The sequence below is a fragment of the Geotrypetes seraphini genome, chromosome 13 (genome assembly GCF_902459505.1).
Source record: "Geotrypetes seraphini chromosome 13, aGeoSer1.1, whole genome shotgun sequence".
Classification (NCBI taxonomy): Eukaryota; Metazoa; Chordata; class Amphibia; order Gymnophiona; family Dermophiidae; genus Geotrypetes; species Geotrypetes seraphini.
The window spans coordinates 56,770,041-56,796,838 of record NC_047096.1 but is presented as its reverse complement, the minus strand read 5'-3'; the positions used below and the strand labels follow the sequence as shown (position 1 = coordinate 56,796,838).

General features: G+C 48.6%; 1 protein-coding gene across 11 annotated transcripts in view; it reads left to right on the top strand.

The window, feature by feature from the left end:
- The window catches only part of EZH1 (enhancer of zeste 1 polycomb repressive complex 2 subunit), a 235,978-nt gene that overhangs the window by 30,666 nt on the left and 178,514 nt on the right, over nucleotides 1-26,798 (top strand). For 9 of the 11 annotated variants that reach the window (XM_033918305.1, XM_033918308.1, XM_033918309.1 and 6 more), the window contains 2 exons: nucleotides 4,552-4,620; nucleotides 19,047-19,170. The exons of 1 other annotated variant lie outside the window; for it this stretch is intronic. In XM_033918305.1, the coding sequence (XP_033774196.1) occupies nucleotides 4,580-4,620; nucleotides 19,047-19,170 (165 nt within the window). In that variant the 5' untranslated portion in view covers nucleotides 4,552-4,579. The remainder of the gene's footprint in view (nucleotides 1-4,551; nucleotides 4,621-19,046; nucleotides 19,171-26,798) is intronic. One more of the 11 variants, XM_033918312.1, reaches the window with a different exon arrangement.

Here is a 26,798-nt window from a genome sequence, read left to right as displayed (position 1 = left end):
GCATTGAGCCGATGATTTTAGGGTCCTGTCTATCAGTACCCCCAAGTCCCTTTCTTGTTCGTATTTGCTTAAAAGTCACACCCAATATACTATATTCATGTTCCTTGTTTTTCCTACCCAGATGCATCACCTTGCATTTGTCGATGTTAAAATTCATCTGCCATTTTTTCGCCCACTTCTCCAGCTGGTTCAGATCCTTCTGAAGCTCCTTGCACTCCCTTTCAGAGCCAACCCGCCTGACATAGTTTCGTGTCATCTGCAAACTTGATTATATTGCTTGTTGTTTCCTCTTCCAGGTCATTTATAAAAATATTGAACAAGATGGGCCCAAGAACCGAGCCCTGGGGCACGCCGCTAGTCATCTTCTCCAAGTCCGAGAAATTCCCATTTATGCATACCCTCTGCATTCTGTTCTCTAGCCATTTGCCGATCCATCTGTGTACATCTCCTCCTATTCCATGAGTTAGTAATTTCCTCATAAGCCTTGCTTTAGGGACCTTGTCAAACGCTTTCTGGAAGTCCAAATAAACTATGTCCACTGGATCTCCACTATCAATTTGTTTGTTCACCTTCTCAAAGAATTGAAGTAAATTTGTCAAACATGACTTCCCCTTCCTGAAGCCGTGTTGACTAGCTCTTATTAGGTTGTGATTTTCCAGGTGTTGCACAATGATATCTTTAATTAGTGCTTCAACCAACTTCCCAGGAACCGATGTGAGACTCACATATCTGTAGTTTCCTGGTTCTCCTCTGGATCCTTTTTTGAAAATTGGAATGACATTTGCTATCTTCCAGTCATCTGGTATTTGCCCGGTTCTAATTGCCATGTTAGCTAAGGTTTGTAATAGTTCCCTAATTTCTACCTTAAGCTCCTTTAATAGCTCTCGGGTGAATTCCATCCGGTCCAGGGGATTTGTCACTTTTTAGTTTATCAATCTGAAGGTATATCATGTCCAACTCCACATTTAATGTTGCGAGGCTTTCCTCTATGCCTCCGTTGAATATCGTCCCTGTTTCTGGCATTGTTGAAGTGTCCTCATTTGTGAAGACAGAGGCAAAGAATGAATTTAACCTATCAGCAATCTGTTTTTCATCCCTAATGCACCCTTTTCTTCCTTGGTCGTCGAGAGGGCCTACTGCCTCTCTTGCTGGTTTCTTTCCTTTTATATATCTAAAAAAGGGCTTGAAGTTTTTGGCTTCTTGCGCTATCTTTTCCTCATAGACCTTTTTGGCTTCTCTTACCGCTTTATGACACTTTTTCTGATCGATTTTGTGACAGTTCCAGGCCTCCGTTGTTTTTTCCTGTTTCCATTTTTTAAACGAATTCCTCTTATCCCTCACTGCATCCTTCACCTCTTTAGATAACCAAGCTGGTTCTCCTTTGATCTTTTTTCGCCTTCCTTTGGATATCTGCGGTATGTAAAGATTCTGTGCTTCTGTGATGGTGTTTTTCAGTAGGGACCATGCTTGATCAACCGTTTGGATTTCTGCTTTCCCCTTCGAGCGCAAACCGTACTCCCCGCCAATGGAGCGTGGTACAAAGAGGCGCCATCTCCTTACGAAGGGAAGCCACGTGCAGGGAGTAATCGTTGAACAGCAACAGCTTTTTCCCCTCATAGTCCAACTTAGAGAATGACACGGTGGCGGTTTACCCGCGGCCACCGCATTTTAGCCGCGGGTCACCCGCCGAAAATGGGGAAGAAAACTAGCAGTCGCTGCGGCGACGGGGACAAGGCCATTCACCGCCCGCGGGGCGGTGAATGGTCTTGTCCCCCGCAGTGAGGCATGAAGGATCGCGCGGTCCCCGCAGCTCACACCCGCCCGCCCAATCGATTCCAGTGTCCAGCCAGCTCTCTCCCCTTTCCTCACCCCAGTCCGCAGATCCTCCTCCTCGGCGACCCGCACGCTACCAGAGAGCCGCGCACACCCGCCGCTGCTCAGCCTCGATCTTCTGCTCTGACGCAACCGGAAACAGGAAGTTGCAGCAGAGCAGAAGATCGAACACTGAGCAGCCGCGCGTGTGCGGCTCCCTGGGAAAGCGCGCAGGTTGCCGAAAAAGAAAACCCACAAACCAAGGTGAGGAGAAGGGAGAGAGCCGGCCAAACACCAGGATCGACCGGGCAGGCAGGTAGTGGCCGCGGGGACCGTGCGATCGCTAGTGTTCCCGGCTCAAATTGGAAGGAGGGAGTGAAAGGAAAAAGGCTTATATGGATGCAGCGGGGACGGTGACGGGGCGGTGAATGGGACGGCAGTGGCGGTGACGGGGCGGTGAAAGGGATGGCGGTGACGGTGACGGGGCGGTGAAGGGATCGGCGGTGACGGGGCGGTGCAGAGGATGGTGGGCCGGTGACGGGGCGGTGACGGGGACAGATTTTTTCCCCGTGTCATTCTCTAGTCCAACTGCCCTGATTTCCAAAAGGCTTGCATGATGCGCTCCTTTTCCTTCCAATTGATGTAGCGTGCTATTGCTGCTCGGGATCGATTATTATCCTCCAAACGCGGACCCAAACGATGCGCTCTTTCACATATAATGCCAGCTGCCGGTATTTCAAGGCCAAGCCGGGATGGGAGCCAGACCTGAAAGAAATGGTAAAGGTCTTGGTCCGCCCGCAGCTCCGTAAGTCCCACCACTCTTAAATTATTCCGGCGCTGGCGGTTCTCCTGGTCATCTAGCCGGTTGGTCAAGGCAGCCACCTGAGCTTGTAATGTGGCCACGCTGGTGCGATCTTGCTGGGCCGCGTCCTCACCATCTGATACACACTGCTCCACCGCCGCGATCCTGCCAGCATGTGCTTCAAAGCGCTCATGGATACAGTCCACAGCCGACTGCAGTTTGTGTAGACGGACTTCCAGGGCAGCTGTTACCATGCGGGAAATTTCCTGGGCCCATTCTCCCCACTGCGCTGGGACCGCAGCAGCATTATTCGGCGATGCCGCCATTTTGGCCACAGGAAGAGTGAGCTTATGTTTCGGCGTTTTTGCCGATCGTACCGGCATTCCTCGCCGAAACAGGTGTGCAGATAGCAGCGCTCCCTCCCAGCTCCGTACGGAAGACTCCGAGAGCAGCAGGACCGGTCTCCCGGTATTTTGCAGGAAGCTAAGCCGATTTTTGGAGACCGTGGGTCGGAGAGCTCGAGAGCATGCGTCTGCTCAGGTCAGATGCATCACGTGACCCCTGCTTATTCTGATATAGTTAACTTTTGCTCATTCTGTCTGAAGAAGGTAGCTTTGACTTTTGAAAGTTAGTAAAAAAAAAATGAAAATTTATTATATTAATCCAGTAATAAAACTGTAATTTTCTTTTTTTCCTTTTTTGTTTTAATTGTATTTATTAAACTTTAAAGTGGGCTAACACAGCAATCAAACTAGCGTATTTTTTGCTCCATAAGGCGCACCCCAGATTTAGAGAAGAAAAACAAGAAAAAAAACCATTCTGAACCAAATTGTATACTAATATATACCCGACACCTTTAAATTCCGTCCCAGCCCCCCCAATCAATCATCACTTTTATATACCCCCAGCTCCTTTAAATTTCGTCCCAGCCACCCCCCCCCCCAATCAATCATCACTTTTACATACCCCCCAGCACCTTTAAATTCCGTCACAGCCCCCCGGCAGTACTTTTAAATTGTGGAGGTCGGTGGTCGGCTGCCTGATTGGACTAAAATATTTTTTGGCTACATTTTGGGAGCTAATCTCCCTTTGAGTCAGAATGGCTGCCTCAGTTCTCGTGAGGAGCTAGCGAGAACTGAGGCAGCCATTCAAAAGTGGCGCGCACCCACGCAGCAGCGCGCTTGTACGCTGCTGTCCCAAACATGCCGGTAAACAGCAAGCAGCTGTCCAGCGAAGCACCAGCGACCGGCACAATTAGGAAGTGTCGCGGGTCCAGGCATTAGCACGCTCTGCGGGTCTCGACAGTCAGCAGGCAGCCATCCACCGACCTCCACAATTTAAAGGTACCGCCCAGGGATGTGTGTGTGTGTATGTGGTATATTTGCTTCATAAGACACACCCTTATTTCCACCCACTTTTTTGGGGTGAAAAAGTGCATCTTATGGAGCGAAAAATACGGTACTTTGTTCTGACTCAAAGGGAGATTAGCTCCCAAAATGTAGCCAAAAAATATTTTAGTCCAATCAAAGATATTCCTTTTTGTTTATTTGTATTTCTTTACATTCAAATGGATTAACATAGCAACCACACTACATTATAATGTTTTGCCCCCAAAGTGTGAAATATCACTGTCTAGTGAATGTCACTATATTTAACTGCTCTGCACCGCACAGGGACGTTTTTGGCCTGATGAAGCTATTTTCTTAGATCCTGATAGATATTCCCATTCTGATGGTAGCACCTACTTGTGAGGTTAGCTTCTTGGTGTTACTGTTAAGTATGCTCTATGTATTTAATGGGGAAGGGGGTTTTTTCCGGGCAACAAGTCTTTTTTTTTTTACACTGAACTATTGTAAGATATATATATTTTTTAAAATCTGCATATTTTACTCTTGCACTAAATTAGTTTTATTTTCTGGCTGTTGAATTTTGTACAGATTGAAGTTCCACTCCTTCAGTAAAGAAATGAGGTGTGTAGTGTCAAAACAAGGTGCCACTACCAAAAGGTGAGTCTGATGTCAGTGCCAGCCAAAATGGTAGAGACTATTATAAAGAACAAAATGACAGAACATACAGAAGCATGGATTAATAAGAGAAAACTAACAAGGATTTAGTCAAGGAAAATCTTGCCTCACCAATCTGCTGCCTTTCTTTGAAGGGGTGAATGACCATGTGGATAAAGGTGAACTGGTTGATGCTGTGTATTTGGATTTTCAAATGGCATTTGACAAAGTACTTCATGAAAGACTTCTGAAGAAATTAGAAAGTCATGGGATAGGAGATAATGTCCTATTATAAATTAAGAACTGGTTGAAAGACAGAAAACAGAGTAGGTTGAAATGGTCAATATTCTCCATGGAGAAGGGTAAATAATGGGGTTCACCAGGGGTCTGTGCTTTTTAACATATTTATCAGTGATCTAGAGATGGGAATAACTAGTGAGATAATTAAATTTGCTGATGACACAAAGTTGTTAAATCACAAGAGGATTGTGAAAAATTGCAAGAGGACCTTGTGAGACTAGGAGATGGGGTGTCAAAATGGCATATGACATTTAATGTAAGCAAGTGCATGTGGAAAAGAGGAACTCGAACTATGCTACATAATGCCGAGTTCTATGTTTGTAATCGCTGCCCAGGAAAAGAATCTAGATGTCATTGTTGAGGATACGTTGAAATCCTCAGCTCAATGTGTGGTGGTGGCTAAGAAAGCAAATAGAATGTTAGGAATTATCAGGAAAGGGATGGACAACAAAGATGAAAATGTTATAATGCCCTTGTATTGCTCTATGATACAGCCGCATCTTGAATATTGTGTGCAGTTATCCCAGGACAAGCAGGCAGCATATTCTTAACACATGGGTGACGTCACCGACGGAGCCCTCGGTACGGACCTTTTTAACTAGAAGTTTCTAGTTGGCCGCACCGCGCGTGCGCGAGTGCCTTCCCGCCCGACGGAGGAGTGCGTGGTCCCCAGTTTCTTCGTTTCCGCAGAGCGAAGAAGACGCGTGTATTTTTTCAACGGCCGTTGAAATCACTTTTTGCCTTCCCGCTCGCGCTTTTGTTCTAAATTTTTCTCCCTCTACCTTCGGGTTTCCTTTTTATTTGAATTGCAAAAAAAAAAAAAAAAAACTTTGATTTTTTCCTGTTTCTTTCGTTTTTGCCCCGGCGGGGCCTGTTGCCATTATACAGGCCTCGGACTTCGATTTTGCGGAGGCTATCTTCCCCTTCATGCCCCCGCAGGTCGGTTTTAAGAAGTGCCAGCGGTGTGCACGCCCGATCTCCGTTTCTGACCCACACAATTGGTGTTTGCAGTGCCTGGGTCCGGAGCATCGGGCGGACTCCTGCACCCGCTGTGCCACTTTGCAAAAACGAACTCTTAAAAACCGAAGAATCCAGCAAACCCTTCTCTTCGGCACCGAGTCGGCGATGGATTCCTCACCTTCAACGGCGGTACCGCAAAAATCGGCACCGTCAAGCTCGACACCGACCGACCCCGCATCGGCGCCACTGGCGCCAGGTAAGCCGGCTAAGAAGCCTTCCTCTTCCCTCGAGCGCCCTCCTGCTACGGTGGCGACACCGTCCCTACCGGCATCGCACCGGTCCCGTAAACGCTCCGCCCCGATATCGGTGAGTGCCTCGTCATCGGCCTCCTCATCGCCGGGGCGTGGAGCGGCATCCAAGGAACCGAAGAAAAAGAAAGCGGTTCCGATGCCACCCCTAGATGACCGTATCTCGGCCATTCTACAAACTCAGCTTCAGGAGCAGTTGAAGAAACAACTTGAACAACTGCTACCCTCTATCCTGGCACCGCTCCTTCCGGTACCAGACCAGCCCGAGCCCCGCACCGAGCCCCCGGTGTCCACTCCTTCGGTACCGGTAAACACCTCGATGCCGATCCTTTCGGCCCAACAACTTCATGATGATCCAGTGGTTCATTCTCAACCCACAGTGGATCCTCCTCGGCACCAGGCGGTACGGCACTCTTCTCGGGACCGAGAACGACGCCGATCGTCCTCCCCTGGTACCGTTTCGGTGCGCTCTGGTAAATCTTTGTCCAAGACTCGCCACACCGCACCCTCCACCCCGGTGTCCCGACATGCACCAGAGGTCAGGGATCCTGATTTATGGGAGGAGACTCCTCTCGGTACCGAGGAGGATCCCTCCTCATCTGATGAGGAACCATCGGCACCTGATGCCACCTCTAAACCTGAACAGTCCTCTTTTTCTAAATTTCTGAGGGAAATGTCTGCTGCTCTGTCCCTTCCCCTGGAATCTGACTCCAAAAAGTCTCAAGCCTTTTTAGAAGCCTTAGACTTTGAGCAACCTCCTAAGGAGTTTCTCAAGCTTCCCGTGCATGACATCCTACGGGAGACATTCTACAAAAACTTGGAAAATCCCCTCACGGTACCGGGAGCTCCCCGTAAACTGGACAACCTTTACCGTGTCATCCCTATTCCTGGATTCGACAAATCTCAATTGCCCCATGAGTCCCTTCTGGTGGAATCCACCTTAAAAAAGACTCAGGGCTCCAGTGTCTATGCCTCTACCCCTCCTGGCAGAGAAGGTAAGACCATGGACAAGTTTGGCAAGAGGCTTTACCAAAATGCCATGCTTGCCAACAGGGCAAACAACTATTCCTTCCATTTTTCCTTCTATCTCAAACACTTGGTCCAGCAGCTGTCTGCCCTCCAGAAGTACCTACCTGAGCGCAAGGTCCCGCTATTCCAACAGCACATCTCTGGCCTTCTCCAAATGCGCAAATATATGGTCCGCTCGATATACGACTCCTTCGAGCTCACCTCTCGGGCCTCTGCCATGGCTGTAGCCATGCGTCGCTTGGCCTGGCTCAGAGTCTCCGACCTGGACATCAACCACCAGGACCGTCTGGCCAACGCCCCCTGTCTCGGGGATGAGCTTTTTGGAGAGTCACTGGATTCCACCACCCAGAAACTCTCTGCCCATGAGACCAGGTGGGACACCCTGATCAAGCCGAAAAAGAAGGCACCGCCTACCCGACCTTATCGGCCACAAACATCTTATCAACGGAGGTTCTCAGCCAGGCCACTCAATCCGCCTCCCCAGCAATCTAGGCGGCCCCGTCAACAGCAACATCACGCTCAGGCTCGATCTCAGGCCTCTCAACCCTCTAAGCCTCCTCAGCCTACTAAACAAACTCAGCCCTTTTGACTCTTCTCTCCAGGGCATAGCCAGTCATCCACCCTTGCTACCTCTTCCACAACCCATCGGAGGTCGTCTCACCATTTTCTCCAGCCGTTGGGAAATCATCACATCGGACCAGTGGGTCCTCAACATCATCCGCCACGGCTACTCTCTCAACTTCCAGACTCTACCTCCGGACAACCTTCCCGTAGAGTCTGCTTCAAACTCATCTCAAACCCCCCTCCTCCTGAGGGAGGTTCAATCCCTCCTCCTTCTCAATGCCATCGAAGAAGTACCTCCAGATCAAAGGGGGCAGGGATTCTACTCCCGCTACTTCCTGGTACCCAAAAAGACGGGAGACCTCCGTCCCATTCTCGATCTCAGGGACCTCAACAAATGTCTGGTCAAGGAGAAGTTCAGAATGCTCTCCCTTGCCACGCTCTACCCTCTTCTTTCTCAACACGACTGGCTATGTTCCCTGGACCTCAAAGAGGCCTACACTCACATCTCCATCAATCACAATTCTCGCCGCTACCTGCGGTTCCAGGTACTGCACCATCACTATCAGTACAAGGTGCTACCGTTCGGCCTCGCTTCCTCACCCAGGGTCTTCACCAAGTGCCTTATAGTGGTAGCGGCCTTCCTCAGGTCTCACAACCTCCAGGTGTTCCCCTATTTGGACGATTGGTTGGTGAAAGCACCTACGTCTCAACTTGTGCTACAGGCTACTCATCACACCATCTCTCTCCTCCACCTCCTGGGGTTCGAGATCAACTACCCCAAGTCGCATCTGCTTCCCACCCAGCGACTTCAATTCATTGGAGCAGTCCTGGACACCACACTAATGAGGGCTTTTCTCCCCTCCGATCGTCAGCGGACCCTGCTCCACCTCTGTCGTCAGGTGCTCATGCATCCCTCCATTCCTGCCCGACAGATGATGGTCCTCCTGGGTCACATGGCCTCGACGGTGCATGTCCTTCCTCTGGCACGTCTCCACCTTCGTACGCCTCAGTGGACTCTCGCCAACCAGTGGTCACAGACTACGGATCTTCTTTCTCATCCCATCTCTGTGACATCATCTCTTCAGCAATCTCTCCAATGGTGGTTGAACTCCTCAAATCTTTCCAGGGGTCTGCTCTTTCATCTGCCCCCCCACTCTATGATCATCACCACAGATGCGTCCCCCTACGCGTGGGGAGCTCACCTAGGAGATCTACGCACCCAGGGACTTTGGACCCCACAAGAGCGTCGTCATCACATCAATTTCCTGGAACTCAGAGCCATGTTCTATGCCCTCAAGGCTTTCCAACATCTTCTCTGCCCTCAAGTCCTCCTCCTGTGCACGGACAATCAAGTCGCCATGTACTACATAAACAAGCAAGGCGGCACCGGATCTCGCCCCCTTTGTTTGGAGGCTCTGCGCATCTGGACCTGGGCCACGGACCGCAATCTTTTTCTCAGGGCGGTCTATATCCAGGGCGAACAGAACTCTCTGGCCGACAATCTCAGTCGCATCCTTCAACCCCACGAGTGGACGTTGGACCCTCCGACTCTGCTCTCCATCTTTGCTCGATGGGGCACTCCTCAGGTGGACCTCTTTGCAGCACCTCACAATCATCAGCTGCCCCAATTCTGCTCCAGACTCTTCTCTCCTCACCGTCTGGCCCCGGATGCATTCCTGCTCGATTGGAGGGATCGGTTCCTGTATGCCTTCCCTCCACTTCCTCTGATGTTGCGGACCTTGTCCAAACTCCGCAAAGACCACGCCACCATGATTCTTATCGCACCTCGGTGGCCTCGCCAACATTGGTTCTCACTCCTGCTCCAGCTCAGCTCCAGGGAACCCATTCTACTTCCTGTGTTTCCTACTCTACTTACACAACAGCATCAGTCTCTGCTACATCCCAATCTGTCTTCGCTCCACCTGACAGCTTGGTTTCTCTCGGGCTGACCTCTCCGGAGAATCTATCTCAACCGGTCCGCCTCATTTTGGATGCTTCCAGGAAACCGGCCACTCTCCAATGTTACCATCAGAAGTGGACCAGATTTTCCTCCTGGTGTCTCCGGCATCATCAAGAACCCACCTCCTTAGCGGTGGAAACTGTCTTGGAATATTTGCTCTCTCTGTCCAACGCTGGCCTCAAAACTACCTCCATCAGAGTCCACCTCAGTGCCATCACTGCGTTTCATGAGCCTATTCTCGGAAAACCCCTCACGGCTCATCCTCTGGTTTCCAGATTCATGAGAGGACTCTTCAACATCAAACCGCCTCTCAAGCCTCCTCCTGTCGTCTGGGACCTGAATGTGGTTCTCTCAGCTCTCATGAAACCTCCGTTTGAGCCTCTTGCCACAACTTCTCTCAGGCTCCTTACCTGGAAGGTGCTTTTCCTAATTGCCATCACCTCTGCCAGGAGGGTTAGCGAACTGCATGCACTGGTTGCCGACCCACCTTTCACTGTTTTTCACCATGACAAGGTTGTTCTGCGTACCCACCCTAAATTCCTCCCCAAGGTGGTCTCAGCTTTTCACCTCAACCAGTCCATTGTGCTGCCCGTCTTCTTCCCTAAGCCTCACTCGCATCCTGGGGAACAGGCGTTGCACACGCTGGATTGTAAGCGTGCCCTTGCTTACTATCTTGATCATACCAGAGCTCACCGAACAGCCCCTCAGCTCTTTTTGTCTTTCGACCCCAACCGTTTGGGTCGTCCTGTCTCCAAACGGACACTTTCAAATTGGCTTGCTGCCTGTATTGCTTTTTGCTACGCTCGGGCCGGTCTCTCACTGGAAGGAACTGTCACGGCCCACAGAGTCCGAGCTATGGCTGCTTCTGTGGCTTTCCTCCGCTCCACGCCCATCGAGGAAATCTGCAAGGCGGCCACTTGGTCCTCAGTTCACACGTTCACTACTCACTACTGTCTGGATGCGTTCTCCAGACGGGATGGACACTTCGGCCAATCTGTGTTACAAAATTTATTTTCCTAATGGCCAACCATCCCACCTCCCTCTTTGTTAGCTTGGAGGTCACCCATGTGTTAAGAATATGCTGCCTGCTTGTCCTGGGATAAAGCACAGTTACTTACCGTAACAGGTGTTATCCAGGGACAGCAGGCAGATATTCTTACGTCCCACCCTCCTCCCCGGGTTGGCTTCTTAGCTGGCTTATCCTAACTGGGGACCACGCACTCCTCCGTCGGGCGGGAAGGCACTCGCGCACGCGCGGTGCGGCCAACTAGAAACTTCTAGTTAAAAAGGTCCGTACCGAGGGCTCCGTCGGTGACGTCACCCATGTGTTAAGAATATCTGCCTGCTGTCCCTGGATAACACCTGTTACGGTAAGTAACTGTGCTTTTTGGTCGCCGTACCTCAAAAAAAGATATAGCGGAATTAGAAAAGGTACAGAGAAGGATGACACAAATGATAAAAGGGTTGGGATGACTTCCCTATAAGGAAAGGCTAAAGCACTTAGGGCTCTACAACTTGAAGAAGAGACAGCTCAGGGAAGGAGTGTGTGGCACAGTGGTTGGAGCTACAGCCTCAGCACCCTGGGTTGTAGGTTCAAACCCCGCGCTGCTCCTTGTGACCCTGGGCAAGTCACTCAGTCCTCCATAGCCCCAGGTACGTTAGATAGATTGTGAGCCCACCAGGACAGATAGGGAAAAATGCTTGAATATATGATTGTAAAAAAACGCTTAGATAACCTTGATAGGCGGTATAAAAAACCTAATAAACTTGAAACTAGATGTTAGAGGTCTATAAAATACTGAGTGGTGTGGAAAGGATAGATGTGAATCGCTTGTTCACTCTTCCCAAATACAGTCAAACCTCGGTTTACGAGTGTTTTGCAAGATGAGCAAAACATTCGCAAAATCGGCGCCTCAGAAACCGAGCTTGATTCGATTTATGAGCGCCCCCCGCAATCCGGCATCCCCCCCTGTTCGTGTCGCACCCCCCCCCCCCCAACGATCTGGCATCCCCCACTCACTCACCCACCTACCCAAACACATTGTCTTACCCCATCTGGCACCAGCACCAACACAGAGGACATGCCGATGCCCGAAGTTCTGCTCTCTTCCTTGTGCTGGACCTTGAGCATCTGCGCATGCTCAAGGCCTTCTAGTTCTCGCTCTCTCTGAGATTCATTTTTTAATTTCTTACAAATCATAGAGGCTATCTAAAAATGTAGTTGATATTCAGAAGTTATTGTGGGATTAACAGTAGTGTTGACTGTATGAATGAGTCTCAAGGTAAATGTGCAATAGTTCTACAGACGAATTTGACCTTGTTATGTGTAGATCAGCCAAAATGTATCCATCCAGAAAAGGCGTATGGTTTGGGGCAGGGCAGTGGTAGTGGATAAAGTTTATTTCCATAGCAAAGCAGCAGATGAATCCAGACTAGTGGGTATAGCTCACATCGACCAGCAGGTGGAGATAGAGAACTGATTAACAGTTGGCCTTAAAGCCTGGTGTTCCTTCTGTTGATTCAGTTTTGCTCTATCTCCCAGCAGGGACTGAGCTAGCCCTCTAGCTCTTGGATTCTGGATGCTGCCGGAGATATTGGTGTTCGGTGGACTTCCTCTGTTGAGACTATGTCTCTTCAGTAGGATAGGGGTGCCTGGCTGAGTGGTGCCGGCTTTAGGAGTTACACCTGGGCCCCCCCAGGTCCCTACTCCACCCTCCCCTCCGGGTGATTGAGGGTTTGTTTGTCCTGCAGGAGTCTTCTTTCTTCATTCCAGTAAAAAAAAAAAAAAAAAAAAGAATCGACTTCCTGTTTTGTGCTGAGCTCTGCAATCTGTGCATTTGCTTGCAGTACACTTACCAGCTGTGTCCTGGCGTCTGGGTTCGCGGGAGCAGAGGGGTGAGTGTATTCCCTGCCTCGGGGCTTGGGTGTCGCGTTGCCGACGGTAGGGGTGGTTGGGGGGCGGAGTCGGCAGTCGGCGGCGTTTGCCGCGTGTGAAAAAAAAAAGAAAAAAAAAAGAAACGCGGCATGGCAACGGAGGCCGGTCAGAGGTGTTCGCGCTGTGGAGCGCGCAGAACACCGTCGGGCCTTTGCTCGGCCGAGTGTGAGCTTGCACTGGCTGAAGGTGCCTTGTTGCAGGCTTGTGAGCAGGCGATTGCCCGGGTCACAGAGGCACGGGACATGTCCCCGGCACGCAAGGGTGAGTCAGAGCTGCGAGGCTCTACCATAGCAGTGGGGAGTTCAGCGGCGGTGGGGGAGGCGGGAGCAATTGCGGAAGTCGCGGCCCCGCTCCCCGGCCCGGAGCAAGGTGGTTCAGCGGCCCTTCAGTGGGGTTCATTTTCGCCGGAATTTGTGATGCTGCTGCACCGGGCATTTTTGTTACAGGGTGGGCAGCCCGCCCCGCCGGTGCCGGTGGTCGATGTGTCCCTTCCGGTGCCCTCGACGTCGGCGGTGGTGCCTGGGGAGACAGGCAAACCGGCTGAGGGCACGGTGGGGTCGCCAGCGAGGGCGCTGGGTGCAAAGAAGCGCAGGCTCGCGACCGTGGAAGCAGAGGATATTCTGACTAGATCTCCTTTTTCTCTGCCGGAATCGTTGGAGGAGGGGGAGGTCTTGGATTGGGATGCTGTGGATCCCCCGGGTCAAGAAGTGGATGACCCGTCCGCTCTACGGTTATTTCATAGAGAAGAACTGTCTTCCTTAATTTCGAAAGCTTTACAGGGGCTGAATATTTCTCAGGCTGATACTGCGGTATCAGGTAATCCCCTGATGGCTGGCACGCGTAGACCACCTAAGTCTTTTCCGGTGCATGAAGCCATGCAGGAGCTGATCTCGGCGCAATGGGATACGCCGGAAGCCAGTTTAAGGGTGGCAAAAGCCATGCGGCTCTTGTATCCGGTTGACCCGGCGGAACTGGATAAGTTTAGATTGCCCAGGGTGGATGCTTTGGTGGCCGCGGTAACCAAACGGACTACCTTACCGGTGGAGGGGGGAGTGACATTGAAGGATGCGCAGGATAGGAAGATTGAATCTTCCTTAAAAATGTCCTTTGAGGTCGCGGCAGTTACCTTGCAGGCAGCCATCTGCAGTTCTTATGCGGCACGAGCATGTCTGCAGTGGTCGCAGGTGATGTCAGATAATTTAATGGAGTCTGGAGGTGCTGTCCATTCGGAGCTGGCAGATTTGGAGTCCGGCTTGGCTTATTTGGCAGACTCCTTATATGATATTATTAGGGCGTCTGCGAAGCAGATGTCTCTTTCAGTGGTATCTCGCAGATCCCTATGGCTACGGCATTGGGCGGCCGATGCTGCTTCTAAGCTTCGGCTGGTTAGGCTCCCTTTTAAAGGGGGTTTATTGTTTGGAGAAGATTTAGATAAACTGGTGAAGGATTTTGGGGATACCAAAACTCAGCGTTTACCGGAGGATAGGGCTAGGCCCTCGGTGAGGCCCTCATCGTCGAGACCGCGCTTCAGGGATGTTCGGAGATCCAGGTCTGGTAAGCCTTTCTTCAGATCGGCTGCTGGTTTGTCCTCGGCTTCGAGACCAAGGTTTCAGCAGAGGGGGTCCTTTCGTACGACGAGACCCTCGTCGGGGCAGTCCACACGTACCCCAGCCACTCGCACTCCACAATGACGGGGGCGTGGCTCCCTCCGCCTTTCCCTTAGGGGGCCGGCTTTCGGAGTTCCGGGCGGAGTGGGCCACGATCACGTCAGATCAGTGGGTGTTGGACATTGTTCAAGAAGGGTACAAGTTAGAGTTCGCCTCTCCCGTCGTAGATTCTTTCTTGGTGTCCCCGTGCAATGGGGCGGCCAAGGGAGACGCGGTCCGGATGACTCTTCAGGGGCTGCTCGAGCTAGGGGCAGTGGTACCGGTGCCCCCGGAAGAGGTAGGCACAGGTATATATTCCCTTTACTTCATTGTGCCAAAGAAGGGGGGGTCCTTCAGGCCGGTGCTGGATCTCAAAAGAGTCAACAGATTTCTCAGTGTTCGCCATTTCCGGATGGAGACGGTGCGCTCGGTGATTGCGGCTGTACGACCGGGAGAGTTCCTCACGTCCCTCGATCTCAAGGAGGCATACCTCCATATTCCGATCTGGCCTCCGCATCAGCGGTATCTGCGGTTTGCGATTCTAGGCCAGCATTATCAGTTTCGGGCAATGCCCTTCGGCTTGGCAACGGCCCCCCGCACCTTTTCCAAGGTCATGGTGGTGGTAGCCGCCTTCCTCCGCAAGGAAGGGATTCGGGTACACCCTTACCTAGACGACTGGTTAATCCGCGCCTCGTCCAGACAGGAGAGTGTGGCGGTTACTCAGCGAGTGATTTCTCTCCTACAGTCGTTGGGGTGGATTGTCAACTTTCCCAAAAGTTTTCTGTCCCCGTCGCAGTCGTTGCTGCATCTGGGGGTGCGGTTCGACACGGCTCTGGGGAAGGTGTTTCTACCCCGAGACCGGGGGGAGAAATTACAGGCTCAAATTCGCCTACTTCTCGGGACGGCCAGACCGCGAGTTTGGGATTATGTACAGGTGCTGGGTTCCATGGTGGCGACTCTGGAGGTGGTCCCCTGGGCGCGGAGCCACATGAGGCCCTTACAACAGTCTCTGCTCTCTCGCTGGTCCCCAGCTTCTCTGAACTACAATGTGCGTCTCCCATGGAGTCGTCGAGCAGCTCACAGCATGCAGTGGTGGCTCCACGAGTTGCATCTGTGGAAGGGCATGCCGTTGGCCACGCCGGACTGGGTAGTGGTCACCACGGATGCCAGTCTGCGGGGTTGGGGGGCCCAATGCCTGCAGGCGTCAGTGCAGGGGATGTGGTCCTTCCAGGAGGCCCAGGGGCCCATCAATTTGTTGGAATTAAAAGCGGTCAGGCTGGCGCTGCTGGCTTTTCAGTCACTGATTCAGGACAAGCCGACCAGAGTCTTTTCGGACAGTGTCACGGCGGTCGCCTATGTCAATCGGCAGGGGGGTACCCGGAGTCCGCAGTTAGCAGAAGAGGCAAGAAATTTGTTTCGATGGGCGGAGAGGCATGTGCCGCTTCTGTCGGCGGCATACATTGCAGGTCACGAAAACGTGCAAGCGGACTTTCTCAGCAGGAATCTTCTGGATCCGGGAGAGTGGGAGTTGTCTCCTCGAGCGTTCAGCCGGCTAGTCCGTCGGTGGGGCTTGCCGGAGATGGATCTCATGGCCTCGTCCCGCAATGCGAAGTTGCCTCGGTTCTTCAGCAGACGCAAGGAAGAGGGTTCGGAGGGGGTGGACGCGTTAGCTCTCCCATGGCCTCCGAATTCCCTTCTGTATGTGTTCCCGCCGTGGCCCATGATAGGGCGAGTGTTACAGCGCATCTCTCGCTTTCGCGGCAGAGTCATCCTGGTGGCTCCGGATTGGCCGCGTCGGCCGTGGTACGCAGATCTGATTCAGCTTTCGGTAGGCGAGCGGGTGACATTCCAGGTAACGCCGGACTTACTGACTCAGGGTCCAATATGGATAGAAGATCCGGCCCGCTTTGGTCTTACGGCCTGGCTATTGAGCGGTCAAGGCTAAAAAAGAAGGGCTATTCAGAGAGGGTGATCGCCACTCTGCTTAAAGCCAAGAAACTTTCGACGTCAGCCTCCTATGCGAGAGTCTGGAAGATTTTTGAGGCATGGTGCGGTCGCCAGGGAGTGGCGCCCTTCAAGGCTTCTCTGCCGGCTATTCTTGCTTTCCTGCAGGAGGGCGTAGAGAAAGGGTTAGCCTATAACTCTTTAAAGGTTCAGGTGGCGGCCATTGCCTGTTACAGGGGCCGGGTGGATCGCTCGGCTCTCGCGTCGCAGCCGGACGTGGTCCGTTTCCTCAAAGGGGTGAACCATATCCGCCCGCCGGTTAAGCGTATTTGTCCAACGTGGAATCTTAAACTCGTCCTTGGGAAGTTGCAGGGGGCACCTTTTGAGCCCCTGGCAGCGGCCACGTTGAAAGATGTCACGCTGAAAACAGTTTTTTTGGTGGCAATGGCTTCAGCAAGGCGAGTATCGGAGCTGCAGGCGCTTTCTTGCAGAGAACCCTTTTTGCGTTTTTCGGAGACTGGGGTGTCGGTGCGTACGGTGCCATCCTTCCTGCCGAAGGTTATTTCTTCCTTTCATGTGAACCAGAGTTTGTTCCTTCCATCCTTTCGTAGGGAGGATTGGGGGTCACGATTTTTGTCTTTACGGCTGCTAGATGTACGCCATATGCTTCTCCATTATTTGGAAGTGACGAATGATTTTCGTCGGTCGGACCATCTCTTTGTCGCTTTCGCGGGTAAAAACAGAGGGATGGCGGCGTCTAAAGCGTCCATTGCGCGTTGGGTCAAGGACACTATTGCTTCGGCGTATGTGTTGTCGGGGAAGAAGGTACCGGAGCACCTTCATGCTCATTCCACTCGGGCTTTGGCGACCTCTTGGGCGGAGTCCGGGGGGATGTCTTTAGAGGAGATTTGCCGAGCGGCCACTTGGTCGTCGACAAATACTTTTTCACAGCATTATCGTTTGGATGTGGCGGCCCGGTCAGAGGCGAGTTTTGGCGCGGCAGTGCTGACAGAGGCGGCATTGGCGTCCCACCCAGTTTGAGTTTGCTTTGCTACATCCCACTAGTCTGGATTCATCTGCTGCTTTGCTATGGAAGGTAAAATTATGGTCTTACCTGTTAATTTTCTTTCCTTTAGAAGCAGCAAATGAATCCAGAGCCCCTCCCCAAAGGCACTGGTTGTGTGTAGGGTGTTTAGTTGATTGGGTTAGTTGGGGCTATAGTTGGTAAGTGTATTATTTCATTACTGAAAAAAATAAAAATAAAAAAAAGAACAAAAGAGAAACATATGATAAGGATAAGAAGAGAAAGACACATTTTCTACTGGAATGGAGTTTTGTGGCGGCTCATTCTCCTTTCGGGATGCTTGGGCAGAGTGCATAATTGAATCAACAGAAGGAACACCAGGCTTTAAGGCCAACTGTTAATCAGTTCTCTATCTCCACCTGCTGGTCGATGTGAGCTATACCCACTAGTCTGGATTCATCTGCTGCTTCTAAAGGAAAGAAAATTAACAGGTAAGACCATAATTTTACCATGTTCAGTTGCTGAATGTGTAACTTACCTGTGGGAAGTGTCGGGTAAACAGCAATAATAATTCTGAATATTTAAAGATATATACAGTGGTGCCTCGGTTTACAAGTGCACCGGTTTGTGAGTGTTTTGCAAGACGAGCAAAACATTTGCAAAATCAGCACCTCGGAAACCGAGCGTGCCTCGATTTACAAGCGCCCCCCCCCCCCCTCACGAACTGGCACCCTTCCCCCCCCCACGATCCGGCACCCCCCGCTGCGATCTGGGCCCCCCCCCCCGCCGCAATCTGAAGTCCCCCCAGACCCACCCGAAACAGCTTCTTACTTTCATCTCGGCACCGGCATGTCATGTGCGTTGGTGCTGGTGCCCAAAGATCGGCCTCCTCTTCTATGCTGGGGCCTTGAGCATCTGCGCATGCTCAAGGCCTGCGAGTTCATGTTCTCTCTGAGATCTCTGAGAATCTCGGAGAGAGCATGAACTCGCAGGCCTTGAGCATGTGCAGATGCTCAAGGCTCCAGCATAGAAGAGGAGGCCGATCTTTGGGCACCAGCACCAACGCACAGGACATGCCGGTGCCGAGGCTGAGATGAAAGTAAGAAGCGGGTTTGGGTGGGTCTGGGGGACTTCAGATCGCAGGGGGAGGGTTCCGGATCGCGGGGGGAGGGGGGGGCCTTCGGGGTGAGCAATGCCGGTTCTCGGGGGGGGGGGGGGATAGAGCAGCGCCGCTGGCCTCGGGGGGGGGGGAACGTATCAAAGCGAGTTTCCATTATTTCCTATGGGGAAACTCGCTTTGATATACAAGTATTTTGGCTTACGAGCATGCTTCTGGAACGAATTATGCTCGTAAACCAAGGTACCACTGTATATGGGTTTTCAAAACCAGCAATTAATATGAATAGTGTCACTGAAAATATGTGCAACTTAAACATTTACATCCCCTCTCCCCTCCCTTTTTTTTTTTTTTTTTACTAAGCTGTGGTAGAGGTTTCTATTGCAGCCTGGGGCATGAAGTGCTCCAAAGCTCATAGGAATTCTGTGAGCCATCAGAGCAGTGTTGGAGCATTTTGTGTTCCGGGTTAAGGTAGAAACCTTTTCCATGGCTTAGTAAAAAGAGTGTGTGGGGTGGGGGGCTGGGAAGAAGGGTAAATTAGACATTTAAAGCTGAATGGCAGCCATGCCACTGAATATTGACTGTATATTTTGCATGAACAATAGTAAAAGAATTTCAGAACACTGCTTTTCTCTTTAATAGCGGCACAGTGGATGTGCCAAATCCTCCAACCACAAGAAGTATGATTTGCTGGAAAAAGAGAGTTAAATCAGAATACATGCGTGTTCGGCAGCTCAGGCGATTTCAAGCTAGCCTTGGAGCAAAGGTAGAAAAGTTTCTGCATGGCTTTTGATAACCTCAGATAATAATCGTATTTCTTCCCTTTTAGCTAAATGCATCATAATACATTGTCTTCATGCTGACCTTTATTAGAGCAAAAAAGAAGGCACTTCAAACTGAGCCTTGAATTTCCTGTTTGACTTCAGTTTAACTTTCTGGTTGTAGTTCTTTAGCTTGTTTTTAAATCTATATTTATCCCAGGACAAGCAGGCAGCATATTCTCAACATGTGGGTGACGTCACCAATGGAGCCCCGCAGCGAACAGCCTCGCAAGCAGACTTGCTTGAAGATCTTTTAAGAGCTTATGAGTGCTGCACCGCGCATGCACGAGTGCCTTCCTGCCTGAGTTAGAGCATGCGTCTCCTGTGAAGTACCTCAGTTCAGCGTTTTCTGTGGAGCCGAGAAGTCTTGTTCACTTCAGCTCTGCACTTCTTCGTTGCCTTCTCGCACCGTCGCTTTGTTATTTTCTTTTAGTCGCTGTGCCCGCATGTATTTTATCTTTTTTCTTCTTTAAAAAAAAAGTTTTTATTTTGCCTTTTTTTCGGCCGGCGGCCTTTGGGCCTAGGCCAGGCCCCTGAACCTCGTTCTTTCACCGGTCTCTCTTTTTTTCTATGTCCCGGCCTCTTCCTGGTTCAAAAAGTGTAGCCAGTGCGGCAGGGTCATTTCAATCACCGACCTTCATCGTTGGTGTATTGTTTGCCAGGGTCCCGAATATTGTCCTGACACTTATTCGTGCTGTGCTACTCTTCAACCTCGAGCTCTTCGCAGACGCCGTGCTAAAATTCTTCAACTATTTGGCACCAGGGCTGTGGAGTCAGTAGATAAATGTTCCGACTCCGACTCTGACTCCAGGTACCCAAAATTGACTCCGACTCCTCGACTCCAACTCCGACTCCACAGCACTGGTTAATTTTCAGATCGTTAAAATGGAATGTCAAGTTGAAAGAAATGAGCATTTTCGACACCATCTTCTTTTTGCTTTTAATCAAGGTTCTAAGACCGCAGAAGCTGCTTGCAACATTTGTGCTGTGTATATAGTGTGTGCTATAGCTGAAAGAATCGCTCGTGATTGGTATGACAAGTTCAAAAATGGAGTTGGTAGATAAATGTTCCGACTCCGACTCCTCAGTTTTTTGTATCTCTGACTCCGACTCCTCGACTCTGACTCCACAGCCCTGTTTGGCACTATGGAGCAGTCTGCTGAGAGGGTCTCGACCTTGGCTTCGGGGACGGCCTCGACTTCCATGACTTTGCCCCGGGCCCTGGAGATGTGAGCGCGGTGTATGATCTTAAATTGCATCTCCCTGAGATCCGTAGATCCCATTAATTGAATAAGGTTAGCAAAAAGGTCCAAGAATTGCGTGCTGGTATAGTCAAGAGCCAGGTCTCGGGACCATTGGGCTACAATCCGGGCCAAATAAGGGGTGGGGAGAGTAGTCTTAAGGATCTGGTACCAAGTGGCTAAGGTATTCATCTGGACGGGTAACAAAGCCAGATGGGCATTCGGCCATCCAAAAGACCACTGCTCGCCCCACCTGTGTGATAAGGAAAGATAATAATGTCGCACCTGCAAATATGCCCAAAACTGTGTAGTAGGGAGCTCCCAACAGGACTGTAGTTGTGTAAAGATGCCGCAGGCTGACATAGCCCTGGGACTCCCACAATTGGAACCCATCCCTGGGAGGAAGTCTACATTACCCACCAAGGGCAAGAATGGAGATGACTGGGGAGTGCGCTGCTGTTTCCTCCGCCACCACCACCATGCCTGGCAAAGGGGTTTCAGAAAATGAAATCGGAAAGCAGCCCCTGGCGAAGTCCGTGGGTACACATGCAGTAAGGATACGAAGGAATGAGGTGCGCACCACTCGGTTAACCAGCCAGGGAGGGAGTATTTATAATGACCTGAGATGTCCTCATGGACAAAGCGCATCAGGGAAGTGATATTGTACAATCGAATATCGGGGAGATTCAGTCTACCCTGCCGTTTATCCAAGGACAGGGTGGCAAAGCTGATTGTTACTCCAAAGGAAGGAAACAAGAGATTTAAAGGTCTGTTCATTTTTGTTTGTGATCCATAACTTTTGATTTCCTTTATTGTAGTGAGTATCGACTGCTTTGGTAGAAACTGAATGTGGCATTACAGCCTACTGGGGATGGAGGAGGAGCTCATGGGAAGCAACTCATGGGTTGATCACCTAGAGTCCAAATTCCTATATCCTTTTTCAGAAAGAAGATTATCCAGGTCAGAACCTAATCTTCCAATCCTCAACCTATCACTCTTCACTGCAACTGTGCTCGATGCCTTCAAACATGCCATTATTACAGTGCTCTCAAAAAAACCCTTCGCTTGACCCTACCTGCCCTTCCACCTATTGCCCCATCTCCCTCCTTGCCTTCTTATCCAAGCTACTTGAACATGCTGTTTTAAAAGCATCTCCATTAATTTACTTACCACAGAAGTCAGACTTACTGGCCTGTAATTCCTTACTTCCACTTTTGTGGAGAGGGACCACATCAGCCCTTCTCCAGTCCTCCGGTACCACTCCTGACTCTAGAGACTTGTTGAAAAGGTCAGTCAGCGGAACTACCAAAACTTCCCTAAGTTCCTTCATCGCCCTATGGCAGTGATGGCTAACCTTTTTGAGCCCGAGTGCCCAAACTGCCGCACAAAACCAAAGAATTTCCTCAAAGTGCCAGCACATCAATTAAACTTTAATAACAAGATTTTAGTATCTAAAAACTCTTTATAAAGTTGCCTGAACTATGTAACATCATTTTTAAAGGTTGGAATCTTTGTATTGTCAGAGAATCAATTTGATTCACAATCCTTTGGTTTTCATTTCAATTTATTGGCAATTTATAATGTTTTAATGATTTCATTCAATTTAATGAATTTAGGAAGAATTTGATTCAGTTACACAATATATTTTAAATGTATTATTCACATAACATGTCAAATGTATCCTGAGTAAAAAAAAAGATAAACTTCTTAAAACTGTTAACTGTGTCAAGACTCGGTGTGTATTCCCAAAGAGTCTATACATGTTTTTTTGTAAAATTTACAATCAAATTAGAAAATAGTTAAATCATTACATTTCTAATAATATGATGTAAAGAAAACAAAAGAGCTTTCAATTAAACCAACCGTTTTTATTGGAAATTCCAGATTGGAATACAACAGGGCCATGTAAAGTCCCTTTTTTAAATAACATCTTTAAATAATATTTAAATAACTTAGAAAGTGTCTTAACTGCAAACTGAAAACACTGCTTCATGTAAACATATGCATTGGGCATGCTCTGAAAAAAATTAATGTGATTTTTGTTGTTGCATGCATGCTGATAACTTGTCAATCCTTGGCTCATAGTGCGTTAATTTCAGAGCAACACATGCAGCACTCATGTCATCCGTTAATCTGTTTCTAGCATCAGATTTTATATGATTCAAAGCCGAAAACAGCTGCTCACAAGCATAGGATGACCCAAACAAAGTAAGAAGAGCAATCCCAAGTGCTTTCATGGACTTAAAATTGTCTGGCAGAGAATTACACACTTTTAGGATTTCATTTTCAGAACTGCTAGCAGTGATTTCATTTGTCACCCTTTCACACTCAATACGTTCAAGAGCCGCACGCAGGTCATTGAATTTACTTTTCCAGATAGAGCTTTCTTGAAATTCCAGTAGCTCCATTTCCAAATTTTGAATATCCAACCACTGTAAGCAGGAAAGATCAAGATCTTCAAATGTGGACTTTTCTGGGGAAGTTATAAATGAAAAGGTTGTCTCCATCTTACGGAACTGAGAAAATCTTTTACTAAAATTCTCCTTTGCTTCGGCTACAATGGTGGAATATGCTTTCTGGATATCCTGGTGTTTTTTATGACTCCACAAATGTTGTAGAATTATCCAAATGTATTTTTAGGTTGGGAAAATATTTTAGCTGTCCACTCTCAAGGTCTTTTTCAAAAACATGCAATTTTCTCTCAAAAGCTTTGATGTCACTAAACATGCTTTCTGCTGTTTTTCCCATGCCTTGTAATTTTTTGTTTAGTACATTAAAGTGGTTAGTAAAATCTGTAAAGAACATGAGGTTGGTAAGCCAGGCCATGTTGGTGAGTTGAGGATAGTCTTCCCCCTTTTCGTTCATAAATAGACTAACTTCTTCCAAGCAGGCCACAAATCTCTCTAACACTCGTCCTCTACTCAGCCACCGGACATTATTGTACATCAGTAAAGTGTTATATTGTGCCTGAACCTCATCAAGAAGGGCTTGAAATTGTCAAAAATTAAGAGCACGCGCCATGATGAAGTTCACCATTTTTGTTACATCTTTGAGGACATTGTCAAGTTTTTTGCTGCTTTCTTTGGCGCAGAGAGCCTCTTGATGTATTATGCAGTGAAATTGAATCAGTGGATGTTTTACTTCCTTAGCAAAGAAATGAATGAATCCTGATGTTGTCCCCACCATGCTAGGTGCTCCATCGCTAGTAACTGAAACCACTTTTTCTGGACTTATGTCTAGTGATGAAAAAGCCTCCATCACAGCATTGTGGATATCTATCCCTTGTGTTCTTCCAGGCAAAGACAGCAGTTTTACCAGCTCTTCTCTCATGATGTCACCAGTAGCATAACGCAAAATGAGCGCTAGTCTTGCATGGTTAGTAAAATCTGTACTTTCATCCAAGCACATGGAGTAGAAGGGTGCTTTTTGTAAGTCGCAAGTAAGCTGTTGACTAACATCAGCAGCCATTCGCAGAACCCTATCTTTTGCAGTATTTCTGCTTGGCGGCATCTCAGAGATGCGCTGCACAATTTTATCCTTGTTTTGGAAATCATGGAAGAGTGAATTACTCCCAGCCAAAATTGCCTTTTTGATAAAATCTCCATCAGAGAGGGGCTTACCATGTTTTGCCATGCACAGTGAAATTTGAAAGCTGGCAACTGTAAGATGATTAGTTTTTGAAAGATAGTTGCTAAAACTAAGAGACTGGGAGTGATATTTCTTTAATTTTCTTACAAGGAACTCTTTTCTTTGAGCTAAACCAAGTTCAGCAACACTGTTATGGTTGGTCTCAAAGTGACGTTTGACACTTGATGTGCGAGACACAACACTTTCATTACACAAAATACACAATGCTTTCCCACTGCGTTCAATCACTCCATATGTCTCTGTCCAGGCCTCTTGGAATGGTCTTCCACTATCTGTTTTTGCTTTTTTTGCTGTACTCATTTTCTTTGTTCAAGACTTCAAGTCTACAAAAAGATAAAATTTGTATAATAAAAAAAAATCTAATGAAGTGCTGTATACAAATCCGTCCCCTTAAAAAAATATGTGATTGGGGAATTTTACTAATTGTAGACATCCGTTTTGGTAAAAAAATATACTGTCCGGGTGAAAACCGGACTTGTGCAACCCTAACCTGGACACCTAGACAAATAGCCAGATAATTTAATAGGTTTTTAAAAAGGAGCCCAGGTAAATTTATAATTAACATTAGTATTATTGGTCCAATTAAACTTAGGCAGCACAGGTAGGGCAAAGTAGAAGTTTACCTAATAATAAATGATGTAGAATGCAGATTGCGTCTCCTGTTCTCCTCAAGTCTCCCGCCAGGGTGGGAGGGTGTGACAGAAGAACGCTCGGTGCTGTAGGCGAGTACCTGGGCGGTTAATCGCATTAATGACAATAACAACTAATTAAGAGGTGACCTGAGTGTATGGGAAAAGGACTTTTATTTTTCATTATTGGAGCCTTTGTTATTTTATTATGATGTTTACAAAAGCACTGTGAAGGGCCACATATACACTTTACTGTTTTTTGCTATATTGAGTTTTCCATAAGGTACAGCGCAGAGGATCAGTGTGTTGGTTGTTCACACAGAGCCCAGCCCTCCTCTCAGCTTACTGACCTTCTCTATGCAATCATCATAAGCAGCTTTTTTATTTCCTCGAATTTAGCATGTCCCCCATGGAAGATACAGAGGTTTTTACAGAGGAGCACATTATTAGACACATTAACATCCCCCCATATCCTCACCTCTCTAGCATGGGAGCACTAGGAACTGTTCCTGATTACAGATGTCACATGTGGAGTCACACTACAGCCTCACTGAGTTCCTGTGACAGACTCAGTGTGAAGCTTCTCTTCCTCCCCCCACTTCCCCTCACACACTGCCTGGCTCATAGGATACTAAGGGGAAGACAGGCAGGCTAAACATCCACTCACAGGACTGCAGCCAGCACAGGAGGATGGGCCGCGGCCCACCGGGACAATGCCCGGTCCTCCCAATGGCCAGTCCGGCCCTGTTGCCAGGTGAGCTGCAAAGCAGACACCGGCACACTCGCCTCCCGCCGCGCCGCATATCTTAATTGCGGACCTTCCTGCGTGCCAGCTGCAAGGCCTTCGCGTGCCACAGCTGGCATGCGTGCCATAGGTTCGCCATCGCTGCCCTAGGGTGTACACCATCCGACCCCATCGCTTTGTCTACTTTTATTTTAGCTAGCTCCTCACAAACACGACCCTCTGAAAATTGATCAGGGTTTACCATTCTCCTCCATCCCTATTCATGTTCGTCTTCTGTGGTCCCACTCCCAGCGCTTCAGCCATGAACTCAGAGCAGAAATATTTGTTAAGCAATTCAGCCTTTTCTTTATCAGCATCTACATATTCCTCCCCTTCACCTTTGAGTCTCACAGTGCCACTTTTGCACTTCTTCCTATCACTAATATATCTATAAAATGTCTTGTTTCCCCGTTTTACCATTTCAGCTATTTTTTCTTCCATTTGTTATGCTTTATGATGGGTCTCCTGACATATGAAACATGTCCATGTCTGGTCTGTTTTTAAATGAATCATCTTTGTGACACCTGTAGTCATCATGGCTATCTGGATAGTGCCACTAAAGGCTGGGTTTAAATATCAGAAGCATTGTTATTTTTGAAGAACATAGTAGTACCAGTTTGTTGTTTGAAAAGCAAATCTATTTATTTATTTTAAAAATTTCTATCCCACTTATCTACTAAGTGGGTAACAAATTAATACCATTCAGTTAAAAATTACATTAAAGATACGTAAAAGAATTAGAGGTTAAATTACATTTGATTTAAAATAAACAATTAAAATAGAATAAAAATTAGGGAAGAACAATTTTTTATGAAGACTTAGTCTAAGAGTAATTGTTAAGGAGAGACCTGATCTAAAAGTGAATAGGAGAATCAAAAGGATTGTCTGATCTAAGATTCATAAGCATCTTTATAAAGATAGCTTTTTAGATTACTTTTAAATTTTTCTAAGGAGGTTTCAGCGCGCAAATAGATTGGAAGTTTGTTCCAAAGCTGAGGTCCATAAAATAGAAAAAATTTTGGTTCTTCTGGTGCCAATTACTTTCAATGATGGAATGGTCAACAAATACTGATCTGTTGATCTAAGACAGGGGTGCCCACACTTTTTGGGCTTGCGAGCTACTTTTTAAATGACCAAGTCAAAATGATCTACCAACAATAAAATTAAAAAAAAACACAAAGCACACTGTACGCATAGAAAATGTTAATTCTTCTTCCTGCCGGGTCCTGCCTACTTTCTGTTTCCGCGAAGGCAGGACCCGGCAGCATTTC